Here is a 25584-nt window from a genome sequence, read left to right on the forward strand (position 1 = left end):
AGGCACAAAGACAGTATGAACAGTGCTGACCTAAGACCAATTATCTTGTCGTCGTGAAGTAATGAGCGTTGACCTGTGACCCTCAATCAATACACTCATTCTTGTAGTACTAATAGATTTTTCTTTCCTCCGCCTTCATCTTTTCATCTGCAGATCTTGCATGAAAATCTCTAACGATTGTGTCAGATCCTTCAGTTTAATAAAAGACAAGACTGCTGTAAAACTGTAACTACAGAGCAGTACTTTGAGTATGGCGGTAAGAAAGACACCAGAAACTTGGAGGGTCAAGTTGAGGGATTTATTAGAGAAGGGTGAATATAAAGGTACTGTATGCAGGGATTTCTATTCTCTGAGCAAACCACAACTACTCAAACCTCTCTGTCTATATTATACGCTACACAATTTTCAAACAAGGTCATCATAGTTAGTGATGTAATCATTAAATAAAATGGATTTAAAAAGGCAATACATTAGACCATAAGTGTGCTTTGGTAAAAAAAAAAAAACACCATATGGATTATTATTATAATTGTCAGGAACAAGGAAACTACTTGGATGCTGACACTTCCGGGTATCTTAAACATAAGTTATTCCTAGCACTACAAGTTAACATTCAAATTGAAAGAAAAATATCAATAGGGATCATACCAACAGTGATATTTTCCCTTTACAATAACTTCTCTTCTGAACCATTCAGGGTTTCCATTTTGACAGTTTAAGTGTGTATACAAGCAGCCAGTCAGTAGCACGTAAATATAGCTAGAATATCAACTGCCACGTTTTTTTTTTTTTTTTTTAAAGCCGCTCTTCTTCCTCTGATATGTTTCTTTTTTAACTCCCATATTTTCAAAAGTAGTTGTGTTTGTGTCATATTTTGGCTCTCACACATTAAGCTACAATAAGATCGATAAATACTGTTGTGATGTGTGCTGGCTGTCTGTGAGCCACGAAGACCACAGTGTTCACAGGAGCCACAGTGTGGCAGTTTAACATATATACTGTAGTCCTCCTGAGGTGTCACCAAACACACACGGGGCAAACAGAGGTGGGTTAACACAATGTAGAAAGGGACTTTTTTCATCAACTTGTCACCGTCATGTTTTGCTGTTTTTTCTTAAGCATTACTTTTTTTTTTTGTTTGTTTTTTTTTTGTTTTGTTTAGAAGGAGTCCATGGCCTTGAATTCACTGAGGGCCTGGACAGGGGAGATGTGTTTCTTCTGGGACCCTCGTCGTACACGTGTCTGACACTCCTCGGGCTTCTCTCTTTTTACCAGAGGCTTCTTCTCAGGGGCCTTCATGCGCCAAGACACCACGGGTGAGTTGACGGCTGCCGTGCCGTACACCTTCTGGTACTTGGTGGAAGCTACATAAGATGCCTTTACAGTCAGCACCACTGCGTTCATGAGGTTCTTGGCTGCTTGGATCAGGGAGGTGGCGCTATCCAGCTACAAGAGGGCAAGGACAGTTGGAGGAGAAAGAGAGAGAGACAAACATTACAGGTCACATAAAAAAAAGTCAATGAGTCTGTAAAGAGAAAACGTGTTATTACTTTGTTGCCCTCAATAATAACATTTGGACATATTAGCTGCATGGAGCACCTAGGAGGTCTGAGCTGCAATTGGCAATTAAGCAGGATAAAAAACATGGCTCTCACTGTATGACATCTTATTTTAGGAGATCTTAATTAGCGGAGGCAGGGGTCAGGTGTACCTCTGTCTCCGTCTGTTTTGTTTGGCTGACATTTAAGGGTCGGCGGCCAGCGGGCCTCCTCATGCATCACACTGAGACGAGTCAACAGTTTAGATTTAATGAGTGTGGACTCCAGCAGGCCACCATAAAAAGGTTAAAATCTCAGCAGGGCTCGCATATCTCATGTGAGACAAACTGTACTAGAGTCCTGAGAAGCCATGAAGTAGTGCATCAACCCAAGATGCAAGAAATCCAAAGCATAGATAAAAGTCCATTTTAATTTTAATTAGAGTAACAAGTCATACTAAGGCAGTTAATAAGAACGTTTTTCACAGAAAAATCTGTAGCAATGCACAACTTTTACTTTTTCTCTCTACGAGAGGAAACATTCATACGCCCACATTCTTTTAAAAGTTTTACAAATTCTAGTTTGTTGAATTTGTTTAAAAAAAGTTGTTACAGTGACTAATCAGTTAAATGTGGACTTTTATTTCATGTCCATCTGTCCTGAAAAAGGGATCCATTTGCTGTCCAGGCGGTTTCTTCCTTTTTTTTGGGCCTGTTAAAGAGTTTTTTGGTTTCTGAAGTGAGAGCATGTGTCCTATGCTGTGAATGAAGATTGTAAACGCCATCTATGATCAACAAAGAGAGCTCTATTGCATGAGCAGTTCACTACATGTTAATGATTGGGAAGGACAATTCCTTTTTAAAGAAAAAATAAAGTCTGACATTTACATCGGTGTGCAGCTGAAACATGCATTTAATCATCAGCTGTATGTAAAAGAGTTGAGAACTAATGAAATAACTGAACTAAGGGGATTATTTGAATACAAATAAATGTGCAGAAAATGTATAATGTTATGTTTTCCTCTTCTAAGAAATAAAAGAATATTCGTTAAGATGTGTACAAATATTTGGTCATTATCTAACATGGCTACAACATTTAACTTTTACTTTCTTTATATAGAAGAAATAACACTGATGAAAGGTTTACATTTCATGCGATACGTCTGGTTCTAGTTCGAGCTGTAATAATAGGGTTCATGTGGCATGAAAAAAAAACAAATGGAGGGAAGCCTGTGGAGCATATTTCAGGTATTATTAGATAGTAATGGGTTTGAAATAATTGCATCAGCTTTAATCTGCATGACCCTTCATCTCATCGTCTGAGCGTCACCATGACCTTGAACTGAAAGATTCGCCCACCCGCAGTGCAGAGGATAAAAATTGTCTTAAATGGATCAAGTGAAAGGATTCAATGCTAAAAGCCCATCCTGAGGAGGGGGGGTTGGCTGTGTGCTGTTTTGTATGGACAGACTTACCCCCGACACGATTAGCTCTCCACCCAGATTCTGGACCTCAGCTTTCACCTTGCTGCAAATGTTGAGCTGGTGACAGTACAGGGCAATTCTCTGCAGGTAGGCCAGCAGATCCTGCTTGCACGCCGAATCAGGGCACTGAATAGAAAAGAGTCAAAAAATATAGTCAAAACACACGTAGAAAAAAATAATAGCTAAAAGTGGCCATTGGATTTAAGTGAGAAGCAAAATGGCCTGATGCAGTCTTCAAAGCCTTGAGGGATATTTTTTAAGTCTCCTAACAATATTCAGATTCTGTAGCCGGTAGAAAAAGAAAACACTATTCCCTGTGTGATAGAAACAATCATTTTTCAGTGAGCAGTACATTCGGATTTAGGACACTTATGAGTCATCATCATTCTGCATCATCACTGAGAGGCGCAGTGACGCGCAAATATAATTCATGCATCTGCAAAATGAGACTGAGTGTGAGATTGTTTGCAGGAAGTGGTGTGCAGGTCATGGACACAGTGGGGAATGTTTAGGGCATTACATAATGCTTACATTTCACATTTCGACTTCACATTAGAATACTAACGTGGCAGGAAATAAGGTTTTTGGCCTTATTTCAGATATTTGTCTGTCATAGAATATAAAGGGTAAACATTTTTTATGAATAGATTTGAGATTAAAGTGCTCTATGATTCATGGTTTCTTATGTTGAGGTTGTTTTAAAGCAGTACACCAAAAATCCAAACAAAAACAGTAGGGTACCAGCATTTTGGGTTCATAATTACACTTCTTTGTATTAAACATGGAAGATGTCGCTCAACATCTTTGTTCAGCTGTTGGTTTGTTGCAGGCCTGAGTTTCAAAGGCATGTTGAGTAACAGGAAACGTGTTTGTCACAGCATGTTGTCAAGAAGAAAACAGATCAATCAACAATAATGGACAAATACTTTGAAGCTAATAACTTGCTTCCATAACAGCTGTCAACTCTGTGTCTTCTGCTTCTTGGGAACCAGAAGTTCTGACCGGCCACTTTGACAGGGTAGAAACTGATCATACAGAGCAGCAAATGAACCAACAGGGAACATGACGACAGCCTCCTCAGGTGTCCTACTATTACACAGTTTGCCCCTATTATTGCATCTGGAAGCCTTCCAGGAGTCAGCTACGGCCCACTAAGCTCCCAGTAGGTTAAGAACACTGCATCAGCTACTTAAACACTGTGAGCATCATTTTGTAGCAACACCTTTTCTTCTCGTCATTAATATTAAACGCTTCTAACTAGGACATTCAGTAGCACCGTGCGGGGAAATGCACAGCTCATTTCCTTGTCTTGTGGAATCGGGTAGAAGGGATATGGCAAGTTAAACATCTAGCAGTGATATGAATACAGCCCCTCCACCCATATTCTCTCCTGCTCTCTGAAATAGGGCCTCCCATTCTAAGACAAATAGTATTGACTGGAGACAAGTGCCCTTCTCACATTGTTTCAAATAGCCAGTGAAACAGTGTCTTTTGTCATCTGCTGAAATGTTTGTTTTCTTCAAGCTACAAATTTAGTTGCAAGGAGCCATTCAAGGTAACATTTTCATTTATAGTTATGGCCAGTATCACCGCAACACTTTAAACTATACCAAAGCTGCCACTTGCATCGACTTCCTCTCTATAATAGCCCCTGAATGCAGGCTGAGGTGGAGCTTCTAGCTCATAGAGCAGCCAGTGAGGCAGGGTGGAAGCTTCTCCGCAGGCATTATCACTGCACCGCCAGTCCTGGCTGGCATTACTGCTAACTGCACTTCACACTGCTGGCACATCTGCACACATACATCCACACACGTATACAAATGCCCCAGGCAAATTTGATGCAGACATGACACAATTGTTCCCTATTGTACAGTTGACTAATAGCCCAGTTCTTCCACATTCCCAGTAAATGTAAATAAATTGTGTGACCCATTACAATGCCAGCCTCATTAAAGCTCCCTCTTTATCTGTCATAGTGAAACAGGATGCGTTACAGACTAGCCAGAAAACACAGTGTGGTTCACTGCCTGACTGTTCGGCCTCTTCAAAACTCCTCCTGACCATCATGCTTCTCTCAGTATTTCAGGAATGTTTTTTTGTTACAGAGCAATAGGTGATAAATCTCTTATTGTGTTGATGTTTTAATTTTATAATTTAGCCCTGAACTAATCAAACTAATTCAGAAAGATGAGAGCAATACATTATCAGAGTGTGGCAGTCTGTCAAAACACAAGTCATTCTTTATGCTGCATTTATAAGCAGACTTAGACGTTCCTTCTTATTAATTCTGTTTGTAAAAAGTAGTAATTAGTAAATAAAACCTTTTGTTACTGCTATGCTAAAACCTTTTGTTGCTGCTATGCTTCCTCTTTGATCGTGGCTTTTTCCTAGTTTGAATTTCTCATACATTAAATCACTAGTGGTTGTAGACCAAGACAAGAAAGCTATTTGCAATAGAGAATGATGACATGAAGATGACAGCTATAAATGAAGCATGTTGCACTCTGTTACATAATATGTCTTCTAGCTGACTGGACAACTACAGTCTCTTTGATGGTAAGCCGTCATCTGTCAGTTACTTCAAGAAAGCTGGTAATCTTTCTATTTGCTCATTCAGTCTCTGGCATTTCCACCTAAGACTCAGTACGACTACTATATGTTCTAGTAGACACTGAAACCACTTTTTGTATATTAGTCACTACCTAATACACCTGCTTTTTGTTGTTGTTGTTATATTCCACAATGTGGCATTTTGCACATCAAACTTCTCAAAAAGAAAAGTAAATTTCACCACCATTCATGAAAAGAACAACCCCAGCGACCTGCTGTTCTATTACAGAATTATGTAAACTCAATACTACAGTTTTTGAATTTTCTTTCATTGGACTCTAAAATCTACAATTTTAGTCCTGAACTGATATTTCTATTCATTGAAAACTTCACCAAATAAACTGAAAAAATCATAATGATCAAGACACAACCAAAGCTACTTTTCCTACTGAAATAACATCACCCAGCAACAGCGTTCATTGGTAAGGATATGTGGTTCTGACTCGGCTCCAGCCAGCGCCTCTTAAACTGTAGTTTTTGTTTTGACTGAGAAGGTTTTTAATGACACATCAGTCACACTTGATTTCACTACTGTCAGCAGAGGTGACTGGAGCTTTTGCTCATGTTGTTTTGCACTCAGTTCGACAAAGGCTTCCGCTGTGACAACTAAAGTGCAACCTGGAAGTCTGAATTCTTAGCTTTAAACTTGTGTGTTTTGCAGCATTTATAAACAATAGCTTGACACTTATGAAAGTTCTTACATATTTCTCAATGCTCAGACTGAAAAGGTCACATGAGTCCATAGCAAATGAAAACAATTTTTGACTGTCAAGTATATAGAACAATAAAGGTCATTTGAAATCAAAGCAAAAATGAACTTTATTAATCCTGAGTGAAAGTCTTGAATCTTGAATTCAATATTTTAAAGATATTTTACGTTATATTATCGTCCACATCCAACAATAAAGGCATGGGAAGGCTCGGCCAGTTAATTTTTTATAGCACATTTCAACAACAAGGCAATTCAAAGTGCTTCACATAAAACCATTAAAAGCATCAAAACATAAGGCAAAAGAAAAGGACAAAAAAAATTAAGAACAGTGATTAAAAATAGTGATTGAAAAATTAAGCAAGCTAAAAATAGGATAAAAGTTACAGTGCAGTTTAAGACATCCTCAAATCTGGTTCAGTGAAAGGCAGTAGCAAACATAAAAGTCTCCAGTCTTGATTTAAAGGACCTGAGGTTCTCAGCAGACCTGCAGGTTTCTGGGACTTTGTTCCAGATATGTGGAGCATAAGAACTGAACGCTGCTTCTCCATGTGTAGTTCTGACTCTAGGAACAGAAAGGAGACTTGTCCTAGACGACCTCAGGGGTCTGGATGGTTCATAAGGTAGCAGCAGATCAGAAATGTATTTCAGCCCCAAACCACACAGTGATTTCTTGACCAACAGCAGGATTTTAAAGTGGATTCTTTGTTGGACAGGAAGCCGGTGTAAAAACCTCAGAACTGGAGTGATGTGATCCAGTTTCTTGGTCTTGGTGAGGACTTGAGCAGCAGCGGTCTGAATCAGCTGCAGCTGTCTGATTTACTTTTTACAGAGACCTGTAAACACACCGTTACAGTAGTCGAGTCTACTGAAGATAAATGCATGGACATGTTTTTCCAAATCCTGTTGAGACATAAATCCTCTAATCCTTGATATATTCTTCAGGTGATAGTAGGCTGATTTTGTAATTGTCTTGATATGACTGTTTAGATTGAGGTCTGAATCCATGACCACACAGATTTCTGCCTTGGTTTGTGTTTTTTACCATCAGTGATTGAAGCTGAGAGCTGACTTTTAATCGTTCTACCTTGGTATCAAAACCAATTACATCTGTTTTATCTTGGTTTAATTCAAGAAAATTCTGGCACATCCAGTTGTTGATTTTCAGTTACCCAGCCCTTGTATGGGATTATAGTCCCCTGGCGATATAATTATCTAAATTTGTGTGTCGTCTGCATAATTTTGATAACACACTTTGTTGTTTTCCATAATCTGAGCTAGTGGAAGCATGTAGATGTTGAACAGAAGAGGCTCCAGAATTGAACCTTGGCGAACACCACGTTATTTTAGTCCGCTCTGATGTGTAATTACACACAAAGTATTCTCGTTCCTTAGTAGGATTCAAACCAGTTTAGTGCCATGACAGAAATTCCCACCCAGTTTTCTAGTCTGTCTAGTAGTATGTCGTGGTTGAACGTGTCGATTGCAGCACTGCGATCCAGTAATACTAAGACTGAAATTCTGCAACTGTCTATGGATGTCATTGAAAACCTTAACAAGAGCAGTTTCAGTATTGTGGTATTGTCAAAAGCCTGACTGGAAGACATCAAATCAGTTATTTACGGCCAAGAAGTTGTTCAGCTGTTAAAAAACAGCTTTTTCAATTATTCTACTTAGAAATGGGAGGTTTGATATTGGCCTATAATTTTCCATTATTGCAGTGTCTAAATTGGCTTTCTTTCGGAGTGGCTTAATAACTGCAGTTTTTAGGGCCTGTGGGAAGACACCTGAGAAAAGGGATGTGTTTACAATTTGTAAAAGAGCAGTGGTCATGCAGTTAGAAATATTTTTGAAAAAGTGTGTTGGTAGAATATCCAAGCTGCAGGAGGAGGACTTCAGATGTTGTATAATGTCTTCCAGATTTCCATGGTTGATTGAATGAAATTGTGCCATTATATTTGAGAGGATATTATTTAGGGACGAGGACAACACATATCCTGTGGTTGGTGTGGAGGCACTGATTTATTGTCTAATTTTCTGAATTTTGTCAGTGAAAAAGGAGGCAAATTGATTGCAGGCCCATGTGGATTGGAGATTTGTTTTTTACCGCCTGCGTTCAGCTTCTTCACACTCTCTTTTCTCTAATCTGACCAGCATGGCATTTTTCCAAGGAGATTTTTGCTTACCAGAGACAACCTTCACTTTCATGGGTGCAATAGTATCAATAACATTTCTAACTTGAGAATTGAAGCGATCTACAAGCTCATTGACTGAGATGCGAGAGAGGGTTGCAGTGGAGGAGAACCCCTGAATAAATAGTTCACTGGTGTTTTCAGAGATGTAACGCTTTGTCACAACCATCGGTTTGGACATTTGTGTGCAAAGAGATAGCACAAACACAGAGATGATTGGAGAGTGTAACATCAGTCACAGCAACCTTGTAAATGTTTAGACCTTTGATGATGAGTAGGACAAGAGTGGGTCATCTGTTGTGAGTGGGCCCTGTCACATGCTGAGTCAGATCATAGTTATCAAGGACACCACATAGTTCTATAGACCCTCTGTCCTGGGGATTATTAACATGGATATTAAAATCGCCAACAACAACAACACAGTCAAAATCAATACAGATTATAGACAGAAGCTCAGTAAACTCATCAAAGAAGGTTGCGCAGTATTTAGGTGGTCTGTAAATGTTCAGGAATAAAGCTTGAGAGGAATTCAGAGCCACATATTCAAAAGAAGTAAAATGACCAAAGGACATCTGCTTGCATTAGAGAGAATCATTAAATAAAATAGCAACTCCCCCTCCTTTCTTATGCGTTCTTGTTTCATTAATGAAGCTGAAGTTGTGATTCAATAAGAACAGCTGCACTGTTATCTTGGTCTAACCAAGTTTCAGTTAAAAACTAAAAGTCAAGCATGTGCCTAACAATAAAATCATTGATTAAAAACGTTTTTCCTGACAGAGATCTGACATTTAATAAAGCTAAGTTCAATGTGTTTAAAGTTTTATTTGCCCAATTTTTTTTGGACAGGCTGTGGCTGACGAGGAATGAATGTTCATTTTTATAAGTTTGCAGATTTACTATTGTTTCTTAGCAGCCCCACCTTTCTTTTTTTTTTTATCACCTATCAGGACAGGAATTGAGAAAGTGATCCTACTGACAAGTTGATAGGCTACAACAACTTGTTGTATACAACAAATCTAACAGATATCCATGTTTGTCCAAAAACTATGAAAAGCACAACAGTGAGCACACATTAGCATTGGCTGACGTGTTCCTTTATTATGATGAATATTGGTTATGTAGTTTTTTTAGAGGCAGACACATACACTGTTCTGCTGCAGTAAATACGTAATGCTCATCTAAAAAAGGTTCCAAGAATTGTACTATTTACTTAGTGCCCAGCTTAATCTGTTTTATCTGAAACTAAATAATAACCTGGAATGTTCCTGGACTGTTTACCGTCTGATATGTAGACACAAGTAAGTCTGAATCCACATGGTGCAGTGGAATTACTCGGCAGTCAAACCCCATCTCAACATGCCACTCCTATGCAAAACACTCAGAGTAGGTGTGCTTCATGCTCTCCAGCTGCCCTCCTCCACTGTTTTTGCTGTGACTGCAGGAGGCACTACAATCAGTATATGCATTTATTTTAAACCATTGATAATCTATCACTGAAAGTATAACAAACAAATTAGAATGTTTAAAGTTGTAATTTTAGCGTGGCCTGTTCATGTATATCGTGCATAGTACTGTACTGTAACTTAGTATAGATGGGTTTTGAATTTTTTTAAAGGTCATTAAATCGTAAAAAATCCAATGTGTGGCGCTGTGAGATAAGATGTTACTGGGAAAAACATGCCAAGACTACTAAAGCCATCAAAAGGTTTTGGGTGGAACTTCAAAAAAGGTACATGTAAATGTCAGGTAAACACTGTCTTCATCTCAAAGATGATAGCTGAAGACATGCTTTCCATCAGCGAGGTTTTTTAAAGTTTAATGACATTTTTTGAGCTCGAATAGTATTTTTTCTTAAAATGCCTATCCCTATTACATATAGCCTATTACAAATTCTCATTGACTGACACCAACCAAATGTGGTTATGGCAGCACAGTTCTGCACATGGTGCCACAGTCAATTGCTAATGGATAGATATGATACCTCAGTTTCTGTGGGAGTTCTTCAGAAGTAGTTCTATTTTTGGACAAATTAAAGCTCAACTTTTGGAAGTCACAATATCTCTTTTCTCCTGCCGTGGCCTTGAACAACTTAAGACTGAGGTTCAGCAAAGGGAAGTCTCTCACTTGAGAGATCTTCTGGCTTCCCATGTTGGAAATTTTGCCAGGGAAACAAGTTGTAGGAAGGTAGCAAGGCAGTTGAAGTAACTATATGACACACTGTCGTGGATTTTCTCTGTATCTAATTCTTGGTGAGAAAATTAAATAAAGGTGTAGAGAATATATGTATCACAGAGAATGAATATATGTATCACACAGAATATAATGACTGAGAATTTCCATTACACACACCCTCACAAGATTTAACTTCTCCTGGAGGCTTCTAACTGGATGCATTTTGACTGTTGTTCCATTTGGAGCTCACGTCATCTTTGTCAAATGACTTTGTCATTCTGATGTTTCAGTTGTGGATGTTTCGTTTGATTAAAAAATGGCACAAACAATTTGTTTTATCAGTGGCACCAGGTGAATCTTTACAAATTCAGAGCTGCTGTCATCAAAAGCCTCCAGTATGTAAGAAATGTTGCTCTGCACTCTACCTGATATCCAGGTGCTGCACCATCATGTTACTATGACAGTGACCTAATATTAGCACATTTTGTTATTATTGTGCTTGTGCTGTCAAACTGGAAAACATGTGAATTGTTGTCACTTTAGGGGGTTAACAAATCAAGCAGCATAGAGAAATGAAGTGGGAGAAATAGAGTAAAAAAAAAAAGCATTGCGGGAGTGAAATGGTGTGAGATGCCTCAAGGGGTTTTTCTATGTCAAGTGGTGTGCTTAAATGAGTATGAAAAAGCTCGCTGTCCTCCCACCCTTCTGCACAGAATTGCCTTCTGCTTCATGTGTTCATCAATAGTCCTGATGTGGAGTCATGGCGACAAGGTTTGCTACTTAAGGGACCTGTCTAAAAGCAGTGGAGCGGCCTTGATACTTACTGTCAAGCCACAGTGCTCTCGACAAGCACAGGTTCATTGCCATAATGTGTGAATGCAAAATACTTGTCTTCTCCGTCCACAATAAGGACAACTAATCAAAGATACGTTGTTTGTTGTATAATTCCATTAAGATGCTGGATAAAAGGAAACTTTTTATGTTTGAACTTTTACCAGTGAATGGCATGGCTAACAAATGCCCCAACAGCCTCACATGAACCCTTTTATACATGTTGGTCCTCAAGCCCCACTTTATTTCCTGTACACGGCCCTGATGTCTCTGGAAGTGAAGCAGAAGGCTCTGAATATTCAGTAAATACTGGTCTAGGAAACATTTAAGTGAGAATTAAAAATGGCAAGCCACCTGCTCTTTTCATTACAGCAACTGTGGATTCAGATACAGGCTCGGCAAGTAATTTGCCATGTGACAGATTCACTCCCACCAAAAACCCTGTTAAACACTGATCATCACTTGGCAGTCTACAAGCCAAGAACAGAATACATGGGTAAACAAGTTCCTGCTTACCCTGTCTTTTCTGTTCCAGAAGAACAATGACCCCAAACAAGAGGCATGGAAACAAGTAAAACGGTTCACATACAAGGCTAACACAGAATTTTATTTGACTTTGCATCTATCCGTTTGTTGTATTTCAAAAACGGAGTTATGTGTCCATAGCCTGAAACTTTGTTCTGTAATGCAATATGCTGGGTGACCAGGACTGTGACACGAGCAGAAAAGTGCAAGCTTCGACTAAAGATGCCTTCTGGACCGATGGAAGCCAAATATTCTCAAAGTCCAAAAAAACTGTGCTATGGTAACAGCTGAATGTTTGCTGATATATTGCAGTGAATTCACATTCTCATAAGTTCAAGGTAATAATATAAAAGGTTGTAAGCAGGACATCTTAAATAGATTTTTAGGCTGTTTGGAATTCATTTAGTAAAAAATGAAGGCATGGGCTATGGAGTAACGTGTTTATTTTCTGGTTTATGTGTAAACCCAATCTAAATTGGATTAAAAAACTGTTTTGGTTCAGTCTCACTGCTCTCATCAGCATCGTTTCCATTTTCTCAGCTCCAATTCACCAACTGTGTGTTACATGCTCAGCACCAAACAGTGGTGGGACCTTGTGACTATCTTGTGAACCTTACGGAGCATTTAACAGGTAAACAGTCTGATACGTTTTAGGATTTCAGCAGTTAGCAAAGGCCGAAAAGCAATTAAAAGGACAGTGAGTATTAGATTGACATCGCCCTCTATCGGCTGGATGTATAAATAGGACTGAAGGCAATGTAACCTTAGAAAGGTAGGATTTATGTTGTGGATTTTAGTTCGTAGTATTGCATGGATATGCGCAATCACGTACATAATGAAGATATATCCCCTACGTCTTGGACTACAAAATAACTCTAAGCATAGAGACTTGTTTAGAATCTGGCACATGATACTATAAGTAAAACAGCTCTGTTTGTGATCAGGTGTACAGGTCACATGGTGGCTGGCAGCTGCAGGACCTCAGAAAAAATAATAATATTGTGATTGAAAATTTTTATGAGCTCCAACATTTCTTCATCTTAGCAGCCCTGGATAGGAGCCCAGTGTGTGATATTGAAACCAACCATAATTATTCCATGGTTTTGCTGGCAAACAGCAGTTGCAATTACAATGACAACAGGCTGCCTTAATAAATCAGTGAGTCTTGAGCCCAAGTTTGTTCTCATTTCTTATTAGAGACAGATGAAATGAAGAAGAACATTATGCATTACCTGGAGTGCTGCTAGCATTTTGAAATACCTCCCACTTCATTTGCCGTACAAACACATACACAGCGTACACACATATTTCTCTTCACCCCCCTCTTCCCTCGGCACAGCACTGATTGATTAGATATTGAAAATGGTCTGTCAGCGCATTTTAGAGAGGTACTCATCTGATAATGAATGCAACACCTCGGTTGGGAGCTAATTATATTGGAGACACAACTTGGTTCTGCTGTCTTGCTCTCTCCGTGTTGGTCCCATTGGGAGACAAAGTCATGCAGCAACACAGCCCGCCCCTCTGGCTCGCCTCGTCAATGCCCACATTAAAGTTTTCCATTGACCACGCTCACTTACTGTAACTCAAAATTTGCCAGGACGCCAGCTACCTTGACACAGTCGGAGACACTTTCAGACTGATAGAAAGTAGAACAGCAAAAATAACAGCGATGGAGTTGCCAAGATACCTGATCTGCGACAGCCCGAGCCAATTTGTCCATCCTGGAACCAGCCTCGGCAATCTTCTTAGCCGCGTTGATCACATCTGAGGAGTTCTTCAGGGGGCCTTTGCCTCTGGCAAAATTCAAGAAGTGAGAAAGAAGGAAAACGACATGGTGGGTGGAGTTGCAGAGGCAGGGGACATGCAGAGCTTCCCTTTTAAGACTGAGCTCACTTCTGTGTCACACAAGCTTCTACAGCAGCTAATTTGCTGTTGCTGACAGCGGGAGCATGAGGCATTACAATCAACCAACAATGCAAGATTTTTCAGACGATGGATGAAACAAATACAGTCTTCCTCTATCCCTAATGATGCATCTTAGACATGGGGTTTGAAGCACAAGGAAACAAATGATTTATGTTTAAAAAGTACAACGGGAGAATTTTCAAAACAGTTCGAGTAAAACATAAAAGGAAACCGGAGCGCCTGTGATGTGCGTTGTGTTTTGTTTGTTTGCAACCACAAGATCAGTTAATGTGGCTAAGATACGTGTGTTTGCCTGTGTGTGATGTCTCATTTTTAGTTAGTGCTAAACTGAAATTCCCATTCAGTTTGTTCACACCAATCTTACTCACTGAGGTTGCCAAGTAATAATGGTGCAGTCAGAACACCACAGTCTCAAACACTCATGACTAATCATGGCTCAGATTTTTGTTGTTTTGTTTGGTTGTTCCATGCCTTATAATTGTGTAGTAGATCCTTGCACAAGACAGACAGCCATCAGTTAGACATTAGGGATTTCCAAAATATGTTGAGCTCAGATGGGGGATATTGAGAGGAAAGCTGCTGGCTTTCACTAAATACAAGTGACAGGACTCTAATACAAACAGATTACAATATGTTTCGAAAACACAGGAACCCGACGTAGTCTGATCACAGCAAAGGTTGTCTTGGTCACTTTGCATCTGAGAAAACAGCATGCAGTTCGCCACTTTTACCTGGTGAAGTCTGTCATCTCCATCATGATCATGCACATCTGCTTGGCTAACACGATGATGTCATTGCCGTTGTCGTCCCACTTGGCGACTTCTGCATCAAGCTTGCACTTCTCCTGTCTAAAGCTCTCCACCTGCTCGGCAATCTTTGCCTTCTCCTCCTGGGGAAGCTGTGCCATGATGGCCTGCGGGCAACACAGGAGTATGGAGAAAACAAAAGCGTTAAAGTAGGAAGAGGAGGATTTTTTTTTTTTAAGGGTACACTTGAGCTGAATAAATTGGCAAAAAGGCCCAAAAAAAGGGAAATCCCACAGGAGAAGAATTAAAGTAAAGGAGGGAGATAAAGTTGGGGAGGAGAGAATGATTGAAAAATGAGAAAATGGGTGACAAAGAAAAGAGATTAGTTTAAGAGAAATTGCATAAAAGAAAGAATATAAAAGGAAAACTGTTGCACCATTTGCTCTTTTTTTCTCTGTCCAGTGTACTTTTTTAATCTGCTCAACAAAACTTGAACATTTAGTTCGGAGTCTGACTATTCCTGCCCTTCTGAAACGCCTCAAAATAAAAGTTCTAAACTTCACATTTAATGACTGGACCTTTTCAACCCCCTCGACATCTCATACCCATAAAAAGAAAATCCATTGTTGCCCTCATTTTTTTTCCTCTCTATGAGAATACATTTACTCTCTCAGCTGCCTTTTAGGGGGCAGGTCCAAAATGGCATAAATCTTGTGGCAAGGTCACAGGCGCAGTAAGGACCCAGTATTATTTGGGAGATAAATGTATAATTACCTTGCTTCTTAGACCAGAGAATGAATAATGCATTTGTTCAACATTATGTCAGGGAGGTGAGATGGAAGGAAGAGTAACCTGGTTTCCATTAGGTCGATTCTATTGAGAGAAAACGAGTACAGTAAAAAAAAAGAAAAAAAAAAAAGAAGAAAGAAAAATTGCGATTGTTTTTTTTAACCTCATCTGTTATTGACTGCTCTCCAAGACGTTCTATTCTCTTAATGGCATAATCACCCTAGTCCTCCTTTTTCCCTCTTCCTTATTCCTTCTCTCACAGCAAAGCTGGTGTGTGGGGGTGTGGGGTGAGCTCAGTGACAAAGGACATCATTTTTGCTTGGGTCCCCTGAGAGATGTGTTAGGAGCAAAATGAAAACAAAAATATAGATGACTTGTCCTCTTGAAATTCTTCGAAAGAAAAAAGAAGGGGGAGGGAGGAGACACGGCGAAACAGAAGAAAATGAAATTACAGACAGAAGAAGAACAGAGGCACAACTTTCTCATCAGAGGCCAACAGATGCGTCCACGAGCTTTGGCCCACTGATCAGTCTGTGAGCAGAGAGGTGCAAAGCTTTGATGGCGGTTAGCTTGAAAAACAGCATAAACAAACAAGCAAAAGCAACCCCCTCAAGCCCCGTGTAGATTTCCTCTGCTGCTGCTGCCAAGACACACAAACAACAGCGTGGAGGCAAATCCCATTAAACAGCGTGTGGGGTGAGAAACACTGCTCACATTTAAAACAAATACCAAGTTAATATGTATTTAGAATGCACAATGGCGAACAAACAATTTCAAACATACAAGTAATTCCAGCGGGGTACACTTGGATTCGCATTGCAGGTATGCGAGCGAGCGTCGCTATGAATTATTATGGAGCACGGCCTCTGAGGCATCTGCAGCACTGTTTATTTAATCTATGACTAAACATCTGGCAACTACTGGGTTTGCGCTTGCCCATCCGCAAGTGAAATACACCTCCATCACACTTAAGTTGCCGGTTATACCCAATGACTGTATATAAAAGTGGAATGAATCTCCGGGTCTGAAAAATTAGGCCAACGCAGAAATGCCATGAACTGCAGTACGACTGAAGGCCTCTTGGAGTTGGCTCCATAGACACTCATTCAACTTCTCTCATGAAATGCAAAGTCAATACATTTGTCAATACAATACAGTTATTATGGTGTTATTATCGAAAGTCCCTCTTTTTTTTAATTAGTTTTCGGATCGTCCATCTGAAAATAATCCCGTCATTAATTAGAAAATAAGCCTCAAAAAGCAGTGTGTTTGGGGCGTGTCTGTTTGATTGACAGATTTCAGTTGGTGGGACGTTATGTTGGCTGGTTTCTAATCAGATTGAGTCAGATCCACTACTCGCTCCCTCCCAACTCATCCAAATATGGTCACTTCTGCTCAAAAACTAGCAAGATGGCGACAGCCAAACCCCAAACGCGAGGCTTTATAGCAGCAGTTCCTAAACCAATGGGTGACGTAACTGTTTCTGTTTAGTTACACCAGATTAACAAAGTGCTTGTTGGAGGATTTGTTCCGTTCTGTGTTAATGTGAATGCAAGATTTGAACTTTACTATTAATTTGTCTTTATCCATTCAATATCACTATGAATGCCTTCTGCCTAATCTGTCTGGTAGTCTGGACTGTCATCATCAAAACAAAAAAACAAAAAACAAAATAATAATAATAAGATGCAGACAATACCAACCAGTTTTTAAGTTAAAATCAGTTTGAGGAAAAGTTCAAGTATTGAACTACAAAAGTCATTGCAGTCCAGACACTTTAAGGATGCTTGTTTTCTCAGCTTGTGGTTCTGGCACACAGTCAGTAGTTGATATGGTTTGCTGATTACATCTTTATGTTCAGTGTGGCCAAAAATACAATGTGGGCGGTACCGTAATTGCTGCTTTATCAATAGCGACAACGATGTGTGCCCTGTGACGATAAGTAAAACTCTTTGACATCAGGACTCAAAGGTGGTCATTAGTGCCTTTTTCTATTGATATCACCTTCTCTTAACCGTTGAGGCATCCATTATTCACTCCAAAGAGAGTGAATAAATACATGGTACGTATGATATGGTTTTGCTAAATGCTACCATAATGAGTGAGATCAAAGTTAGTATAAACGGAGAATCAGAGAACAAACAGAGCACATAAGAACTTCATTAAACCAGGGCAAACTACTCTGCTAAACCACCAAAGAGAGCAAAAAGTCTCTTGAAACTCAACAGTTTGGACTAAAAAAAAAAAAAAAAATTCCTTCTCTAAATGTAGGGATCAAGGGGGGCTGGGGAGAGAGGGGAAGGGATTTGGTGAGTACACCAATTCACTCTGAAAATGGAGTAACAAAAGAGGGAGCGTCGCAGAGGAAGAGAGAGAGAGAGAAAGGGGTTCTGAAAACACAAAGGCAAGCAGGAGCGCCGGGGTAAACACACGAGCCAATTGGGACGTCAGGGGAGCAGGAAAGGCCCTCGGTGAAGCAGCCTCATCAGCCCCCCCCCCCCCTCCCAGTCGCCCCTCCCCTCTCCCCCCCCTCCCCCGCTCTCTAGAATTCACTTATCCCCAAATCCCTTCCCCTACTTTACTGATAACAACAAGGAGCGGGCCTTGGGAGCTTAACATAGTGGCAAATCCGGCCGAGGGAGAGCTGTGCCAATACACTCCGCGACTCAGGCTACGTCTGCAGGGATTAGAGCGCTTTCCGGGTTTCTTCACCAAGTGCAGCGTCTTGAAATGACTTTAATTTGTTTCATTTGAAATAAACTGCCCAGACACTCAGAGTTCAATTTTATGGATGACCTATCAGCAGTGTTATCCAATCATAGTGTTAAGAAATGTTTGGTGCGTGTTGGGGAGGGGCTTTGTGTTACGCCGTCTGTGCATTATCTGTAGCATTTTATGGAAGGAGCTGCGTCCGCGTGTCCGAATAGAAAGAGATACCATTTACAGGCCTCCGTCCCCTGTGTGTTTTTCCGCCACCTCATTATGCATGTTTGCTCTAATAACTCAGCTTTATGTGTAAGCATAATACAAGTAACAAGTGGAGCACCACATAAGGCAACGCCCAGGGAAACAAGGGCTCACGGGACTGTACTGGACTTGATTTGATTCTTTTCTACACTGAGCAAGTGAGAGACTGTGACAGGGAGATATCACGCATGTGTCCTGGGTGCGATACCCGCACACTGGAAGAGCTTGGAGGGATCATGGCTGTAAACCTCAGTGTGCTCATGTCAGCTCCTATGGAGAAAATGGATTACGCTTTCCCTTGTCTGTTTGAATTGGAACATGCAGCGCTGGCATGGACTTGGCATGACCATGAGAGGGTCAGCGAGCTTTATCCTGACACGACAGGCGGAGGCATGCTGGGCAGATCACCAGCGGTTCGCTGCAAACACATCTTTTATGGATGTGCTCGCCTTCTGCGTGTTTTAATGTTTAATCACTGAGGGCATAACAGTGTGTAAAAATGGAAAAACAGGCAACGTCAATGAAGTGTGCGAGAGGCTTCGTTAGCATGCACTACATGATCATGCAAACTAAATGTACAAATCGGAGTGATCTCGTTTGACAACGTGCCGTGGTATATTGCATTGCAAACTCGCGTCACGTCACCTTTCAATCCACCTAATAGCGCTGATTTACAGTCGCGAGTTAAGACGAGTGGACATGTTGCGACTTCAGGCTGTACCCAAGACGAGCTGCCCACTCAGAGCTCAGCTAAGTGCCAGGAAAGCTAGTTAACAGTTTGGTGCTGTGAAGGTCCTTTGTGTGCAAGCGCTGGTGCGTCTAAGCTCAGATGGCACTGCGATGTTAACGCTGCGGGTGCCTTAGTGGGAGTATACATACAACAAACTCAATGTACTTCACACCTTGGACCCCCACAGTCATTCTGGAGCAGCTATTGTGCACCCAAAAGGTCTGTTCTTATTGTCATTGTTTGGATTGCAGATTAAACTTTTGTAGTTCATCAGTTGAACTGATCACTTAAGTTTACGATACAATTTTATTTTAAAACGTATTAACATTCGCTACGTTTACACTTATAGCAAGCATCCACTCAACTAAACATCCCTAACGCAGAGACTTTTGAAATCGCTACTGGCCTCATTTTAGTTTGAACACGCTTCGGTAGTCTTTATTCGTGATGGGCTAAAAACAGAGACCTTTAAAAACAGTGAGTCGGACACCCGTACTTGCTTCCTGATTGGGTCTTATCAGTCAAAACGTGTACTTCCCTGAATCATTTTATCCTAAACGTTCCATCTTTCATCAAAGAGTACATTTTTGGAACGACAAGTACTTTATTCAACATGGAAAACAAATTACAGTCATTGTTGACCTTGTTTTATATGCTAGCAGCTGCGGTGCAGTTAAATTGTGCTTTTTATAATGTTAAAACTGCCAAAATGTTCAGGATGTAAGCGATTATTAAAGCAATTTTTTACACTTTCCAAGTCCAGAAGGGTTATCAGACATACATCAAGAAATGGTTGAATGTGGCAGGTCCAGTGTACATTAATTATTTCTGAAACAGTGCTAAAACACTTGTGTGGATGGAGGATTATTTTTTGTTTTAAAATGAATACATATTAGTGTGGCTGTGTAGCCTTGTTCTCTTGACTATCAACACCGTAAAATCAGATTGGTCTGTTTTAGGGATGTAAAACATATAAGTTGTATGTTCCTGAGCTCTTTAAGATTTTTTTTCCACATGTTACTACTTCTCTTCATGTTCTTCTGAGAATGTCTTTCTAAGGAAAATAACAGTGTCAGTTGTTTGGTCAGAGACTTAATATGACCCATTTTAATGTTTAACTGGTGAGTGCTTTTAGTGTGAATTGTGACTCCTATCTCTTCAGTGCAAAGGAAGGAGTAGTATGATTATAGAGTAGCATCATGTGGGAGGGAAGAGTTTGGGGTGGATGGATGGGTTCCATATTGTCAGATTTTGTGCAGAGGAGATGGCTGTTGATTTCCTATTTCCAGCCAACAGTCTACATTGCTCTCTTTAAACCATGACAGTGATATTTTTCTAACCTAAGGCAAAGATAGAAAAACCCAACATATTTTGTTATTTAATTTTAAGGATGCGTTGTCAGCACGTACTTGAAGATACTGACAATTGATATCATTTTTAAATAGATTTGCCTTTAAGAGAAAATTTGCATTTCCGAAACGCAGCACGAGACGACATGACAGAGAAAATAGACAGGACGCATACTAGCAGAACTTTGTAACCTCTGAAATAATACAAAACAACCTTCCTCTTACATATTAAAAGTTGAATTTATTCTGCTCAGGGGCTTTGAACCTACTCTACAGTCTCGGTTGGTAAAGAATTAATACTTATTTTATTATAGCTAGGGGTGTCCACAGCTACTTAACTATAAAAAGGCATCACTAACGGGGTTGTAGATGTACCTTTATCTTCAGCTAAAATAAGCTGTTGGTTTGATTTTATTTATTTCTTCCATTTTTTGTGAATGCCCCCTTCCCACCCCATGTTTGCAGTCCGTGTAGAGACCCAGGCAGTATAATGCAGGCCTGTGCCACAGGGAGAGGCACCGGGCCAAGTCACACTCCTGCCATCCACAATCCATTCAACATGCAGCACACTGCTAGAGCCTCTGTGTTGCTGGAGGGGAGCAAGCACTGATACCCTCTTAATGTTCTTTAAGCTGGGCCCAAGTGAAAAATTGCTAATGTGCAACAAAGCTCCGACCCCGGTGATCATGACTGAAGCCTTGGCACAGTGTTATACTGCATTTAGTGTTTTGGCCAGTGTCTGCAGGGAATTTGGTAATTACTTCTTTCTTTGTGATTGCAATTTTACACCTGCCATCCCTGAGCAGTGTTTATTTAAAAATAATCCCACTTGTTAGTATCATTCAAATGGACTCTCATGCTATATATGTGGAACTAGTCGGGCGAATAGATTTAAGTACAGTCGGGGAACAGTGGTGGATGTTGGAGATGAGTGCAGTTCAACTTGCACCTCAGCCTCCTGCTGAAAAACCAACACTGCAGTTCAAATTAAATAAGGAATTTGGGCGTACTGCCTGTCCCAAACTAAAAATATCTTCTTATTATCTATTTTTATGTCAGGTTTCAACATGGAGGCCCATCTAAGAAGTTGCAGAACAGAGGGAAAGTGAACATCAACTCACCCGAGCACTCTGTCCAGCAATAAGCTGGTCGTCTTCAGTCTGGACGCTGGTCCTGCTGCGAGTATCATAGTCCTCCTGTTCAAAGTCAGAGTCATCTTCCAGCTCCTCCGGTGTCTGTGGGAACAACAAAGACCAAGTCAGACAAGCAACGGAAAAAAAACAATCCCAAATTACCACCTAAAATAGGCAGTTCTCTTTGCTTGTGAATTATAGGAACTTCTTTATCAAAATAAAAATAATTAACATATTAGCTTTGGTGGCGGGTTAAAAATATAGAGGAAAGAAAAAGCCAACTGTCAGTGCCTTTAATTACACTGCAGAATGACTGCGGAATAATGAACACGTAAGCAACTTACATTTGAGCCTTATTCACAGGTAAATATCTGAACCCATTTGTACAAGACCTGTCGTTCCATACACGCATTAATACATTCAAGTTTTTAGCCTAGCCCTAAGTCAAAGGTGAGAACACTGCAATGGCGTACAGTTTGGGTTTGAAGTGCTCATGTTTCATCTTTTATTAGTGCTTTGCTTTTTTCTATGAATGTACATTTTTGCCCATTTTTGCTGCACAATAAACCTACCTTCATTGTTTTTTTTCTTTGAAGATGCATGTATGAAGATGAAGATGGTATTCCTCTAAAAAAAAAAAAAAAGGACAGTCTTTGGATTTCTGTATTTTTTAATTTATTTAATAAAAACCAACGTCATGTAGTAAAGCAAATATAGCGAATCACTCCACCACTTCAAAAGCATTTGCACAACAATCTGTTTTTGGCCTATCATCAAACAAAGAAATGAAATACACTGTGTACTGTAATTTTCTTATTGTTTTGCACATAGTGATTGACTTATTGATTAATGAGCACTTTTATTCCTCTCTGCCAGCTGCCTCACTAATTAAGATTTGCAGGTTAGAAGGCTAACTTCAACACAGTCGATCTCATTAAGTTGGCTCAATTTGAATTGGGCTCCATCACCATGGTAACCAATGCTGGACAGCTAACCTGCCGCAAAGCAGAGGTTCAGATCAAGGCAGGTACACGTGTTAAGTTCCTACATGGTGGTGACATTTAAGCCCAGTGCTGTCACAATTCAGAGCACAGTGTTGCCTGATTTATTATATCAGAGTAAATTTATAGTGGTTTAGTTTTGCAGTTGCTACAAAACAGGACTTTCTCAAAATGACAAGTTGCTGGTAGGCCATATTGGCAGCAATGAAGGAAATTTACAGTCGCACAGGCTCGTAATGGTGCTGAATTCCCCAATAGAGCCTGATACTGTGCGGCCTCTTTTCTTTCGACAGGCTCAATGAGATGACAATTATATAAATAAAAATAAAACATGTGCCCATTGGGCCCTGATGAGGGTCATTGATCAACTGGAAAAAAAATTAAATTTAAACAGGAGCATCAATACTGAAAACTGCTAATTTATTCACACGATGCTGAGGCCATATGGAGCTCCATTAGGCATTCTTTATTCAAGTCTCTTTATTTGTCTACAGTAGCAGGAACACTGTGATGTCCCGGAAATCATTTGTGTAATAAAACCTTTATAAAAGCACAAATTCTGGCAGTTTATTCAACACATGATGATTATGTCTTTATAGTTAGAATCATTATATTATTTGATTGAACATTCTTTTAACATTTATTTGATACTTCATGTATTTTGTCTGTTCGTGCTGGCCTCGTTTCCTATTTTGCTGTTTTAAATCGTATCATTTTGCCTCTTTATAGACATATTCCCGTAGGAAAAAACGATCTCATTCTTCTTCAAATTAAAAATAGATGATTTATTGTTTTTGACGACTGGATGCATGTGACAACCCTCTTAACTGACAACAGTATCCAGGGTAATGGAGGCAGGTATTGATCAGTTTTGTGGGCCCAGTTATTCAGGAGAGCTACTTTAAAGAGTAACAGCAACAAGTCTAATTATAGTTGTGGTAAAAATAACATAAACTATGCAGCAACATGCTACGTCTTAGCTGGGTGTGCTCACATGTACAGCTCACCGCACCTGCTTGTTGTGATGAGCGGGTGTGGTCAGAGTTATAACGGTTTGAAACATAGAGGTCAGTGTAGTCAAGCTTGTCCTCCTTCCACAACCTAGGATCGAATTTGATCAAAGTCATGTAACGCACAGTCTGACTAAAAGCCATGTTCACACAGACATTTGGACTGTGAGAAAAAAAAATGCAGCCCCCTCATTTGTTTCAATGAGGTCACTGTGGAGTAGAGCAGATGTGTCAGCTCAGGGGGCGGGTTTCCTTGGAGATTGCTTTGTTACGTGCACGGCGTGAGTCTGCAGTCTATCTTGTAATCTTTGCAACAGAGGAGGAAATTGTCATTATTGTGATCATTTTTTTTAGGATTGTAAAAATCCCACCTCTCTGTTATAAACTGCTGAGCAGTGTTCAGCATATGAAAACACCTTTGAACTCACTATAACCATCCTTCTAAGATTACATTTCAGCATCTCAACGGTACTTGAAACAACAGGACCCCATCAATGCAGCTCTTTCCATTGTTTTTATGCAGGGAAGCTTTTGATCTGAACTTCCAGTTGATGTTAAACTTTTTATGTCAGACCAGCTGTAGCTTGAGGTAAGTATGTTAAGACTGGGAAACAGTGTAAATGTTGGCTATACGACAGTCTCCAGCCACCGTTCAATTTTATACATGCTCACTTTTGATCGTTGCTGGCTGCTTTATCCCACTACACTGCTGTGCATACATATGCGTGACCGTGTGTGTGTGTGTGTGTGTGTGTGTGTGTGTGTGTGTGTGTGTGTGTGTGTGTGTGTGTGTTTGTCCGTGAGTACATAAAGGCCAGGGCAAAACTATGTTTCCAAGAACTTCCATTATGACTTCACACTGTTCTCAAGACCTGCCTCAAGTTTTAAACACTGCGGAGAATTGGTTTCTTAATCCACTGACGGCTCATGAGATCTGTGCTGTAAAAATTCTAAAGGCGCTATTACTTGGTTTAAGTGGAGGAAAAAAATAACACAGGCACAGAAAAAAAAAACGATTACATGTGGCACCAATATTGGCTACCTATGATGCAGTCAGACAACAGAGAAAGCAAGGATCTTCCAAGTTGTTTCCTCAGAAAGTAATTGAACTTGGATGGGATTATGAAGCCAGCTGGTCCCGGGCAGTTCAAAGCTGCCTGTTTTACATTATTTACAAACATCAAATTATTTTCCATAATTAGATTTTTTCCAGAGCTGCACTGGGAAACCTTCCAGCCTGCATAACGTTGAATAAATGAATTACATGGTGAAGAGAGGAGGGCCAGTTGGGGTGAAAAATGCAGATACTGTAACCTCAGAGTGGGTACGTGAGGCAGTACAGCTGCTGGTAGCTTTTTGTCATGCAGCATTTTTATCGTGTCATGATGTACGGTGTTATGCAGGCATCATAAAACAGACCATGTGACAGCGGCGACATCTCAAAGGGGAATTTCTATTGAATTGTAGATTTCAATTAGACTTTTCTTCATCCTGAGGGCAGATATATTTTTGTTTTGGAAAATCCAATGTTATGGATGAAAGCCAGCAGCACAGTTTGCTGTACCAATATGACCAGAATTTACCAAAATGAACGATGTGTGACCAACATGACAATGAAGAGGAAAAATCTTGTATGATAGAAAAGTTTCTACCTTTGAAATTATTATATTAGTCTATAACATACCAAAATATATGTTGTGAAGTGATTGCAGGTTGCAAAAAAGCACCATAGGCTATTACATACTCAACAACTATTTAGTAATACTAAAATTGGACACATTATCCAGAAGAGCATACAAAAAATATCCAATACATGGTTTGACTATATGGAGGAAGACAGAAATAAATCACTGCATTTAGTCAGCATTTC

At 40.0% G+C, this 25584-nt stretch overlaps 1 protein-coding gene across 1 annotated transcript in view; it reads right to left on the bottom strand.

Annotated features, from left to right (window-relative positions):
- Positions 1-284: 284 nt before the first annotated feature.
- ctnna2 (catenin (cadherin-associated protein), alpha 2) overlaps positions 285-25584 on the bottom strand; it is a 307282-nt gene continuing 281982 nt past the window's right edge. The window contains exons 14-18 of the mRNA XM_069167248.1: positions 21692-21805; positions 14721-14902; positions 13751-13856; positions 3013-3147; positions 285-1446 (exon numbers count right to left, since the gene is read on the bottom strand). Coding sequence (XP_069023349.1) covers positions 1159-1446; positions 3013-3147; positions 13751-13856; positions 14721-14902; positions 21692-21805 — 825 coding nt within the window. The 3' untranslated portion in view covers positions 285-1158. The remainder of the gene's footprint in view (positions 1447-3012; positions 3148-13750; positions 13857-14720; positions 14903-21691; positions 21806-25584) is intronic.

This window comes from Embiotoca jacksoni, unplaced genomic scaffold (assembly GCF_022577435.1).
Source record: "Embiotoca jacksoni isolate LCO1_2020_lvr unplaced genomic scaffold, fEmbJac1.0.p SCAF_4, whole genome shotgun sequence".
NCBI lineage: Eukaryota > Metazoa > Chordata > Actinopteri > Embiotocidae > Embiotoca > Embiotoca jacksoni.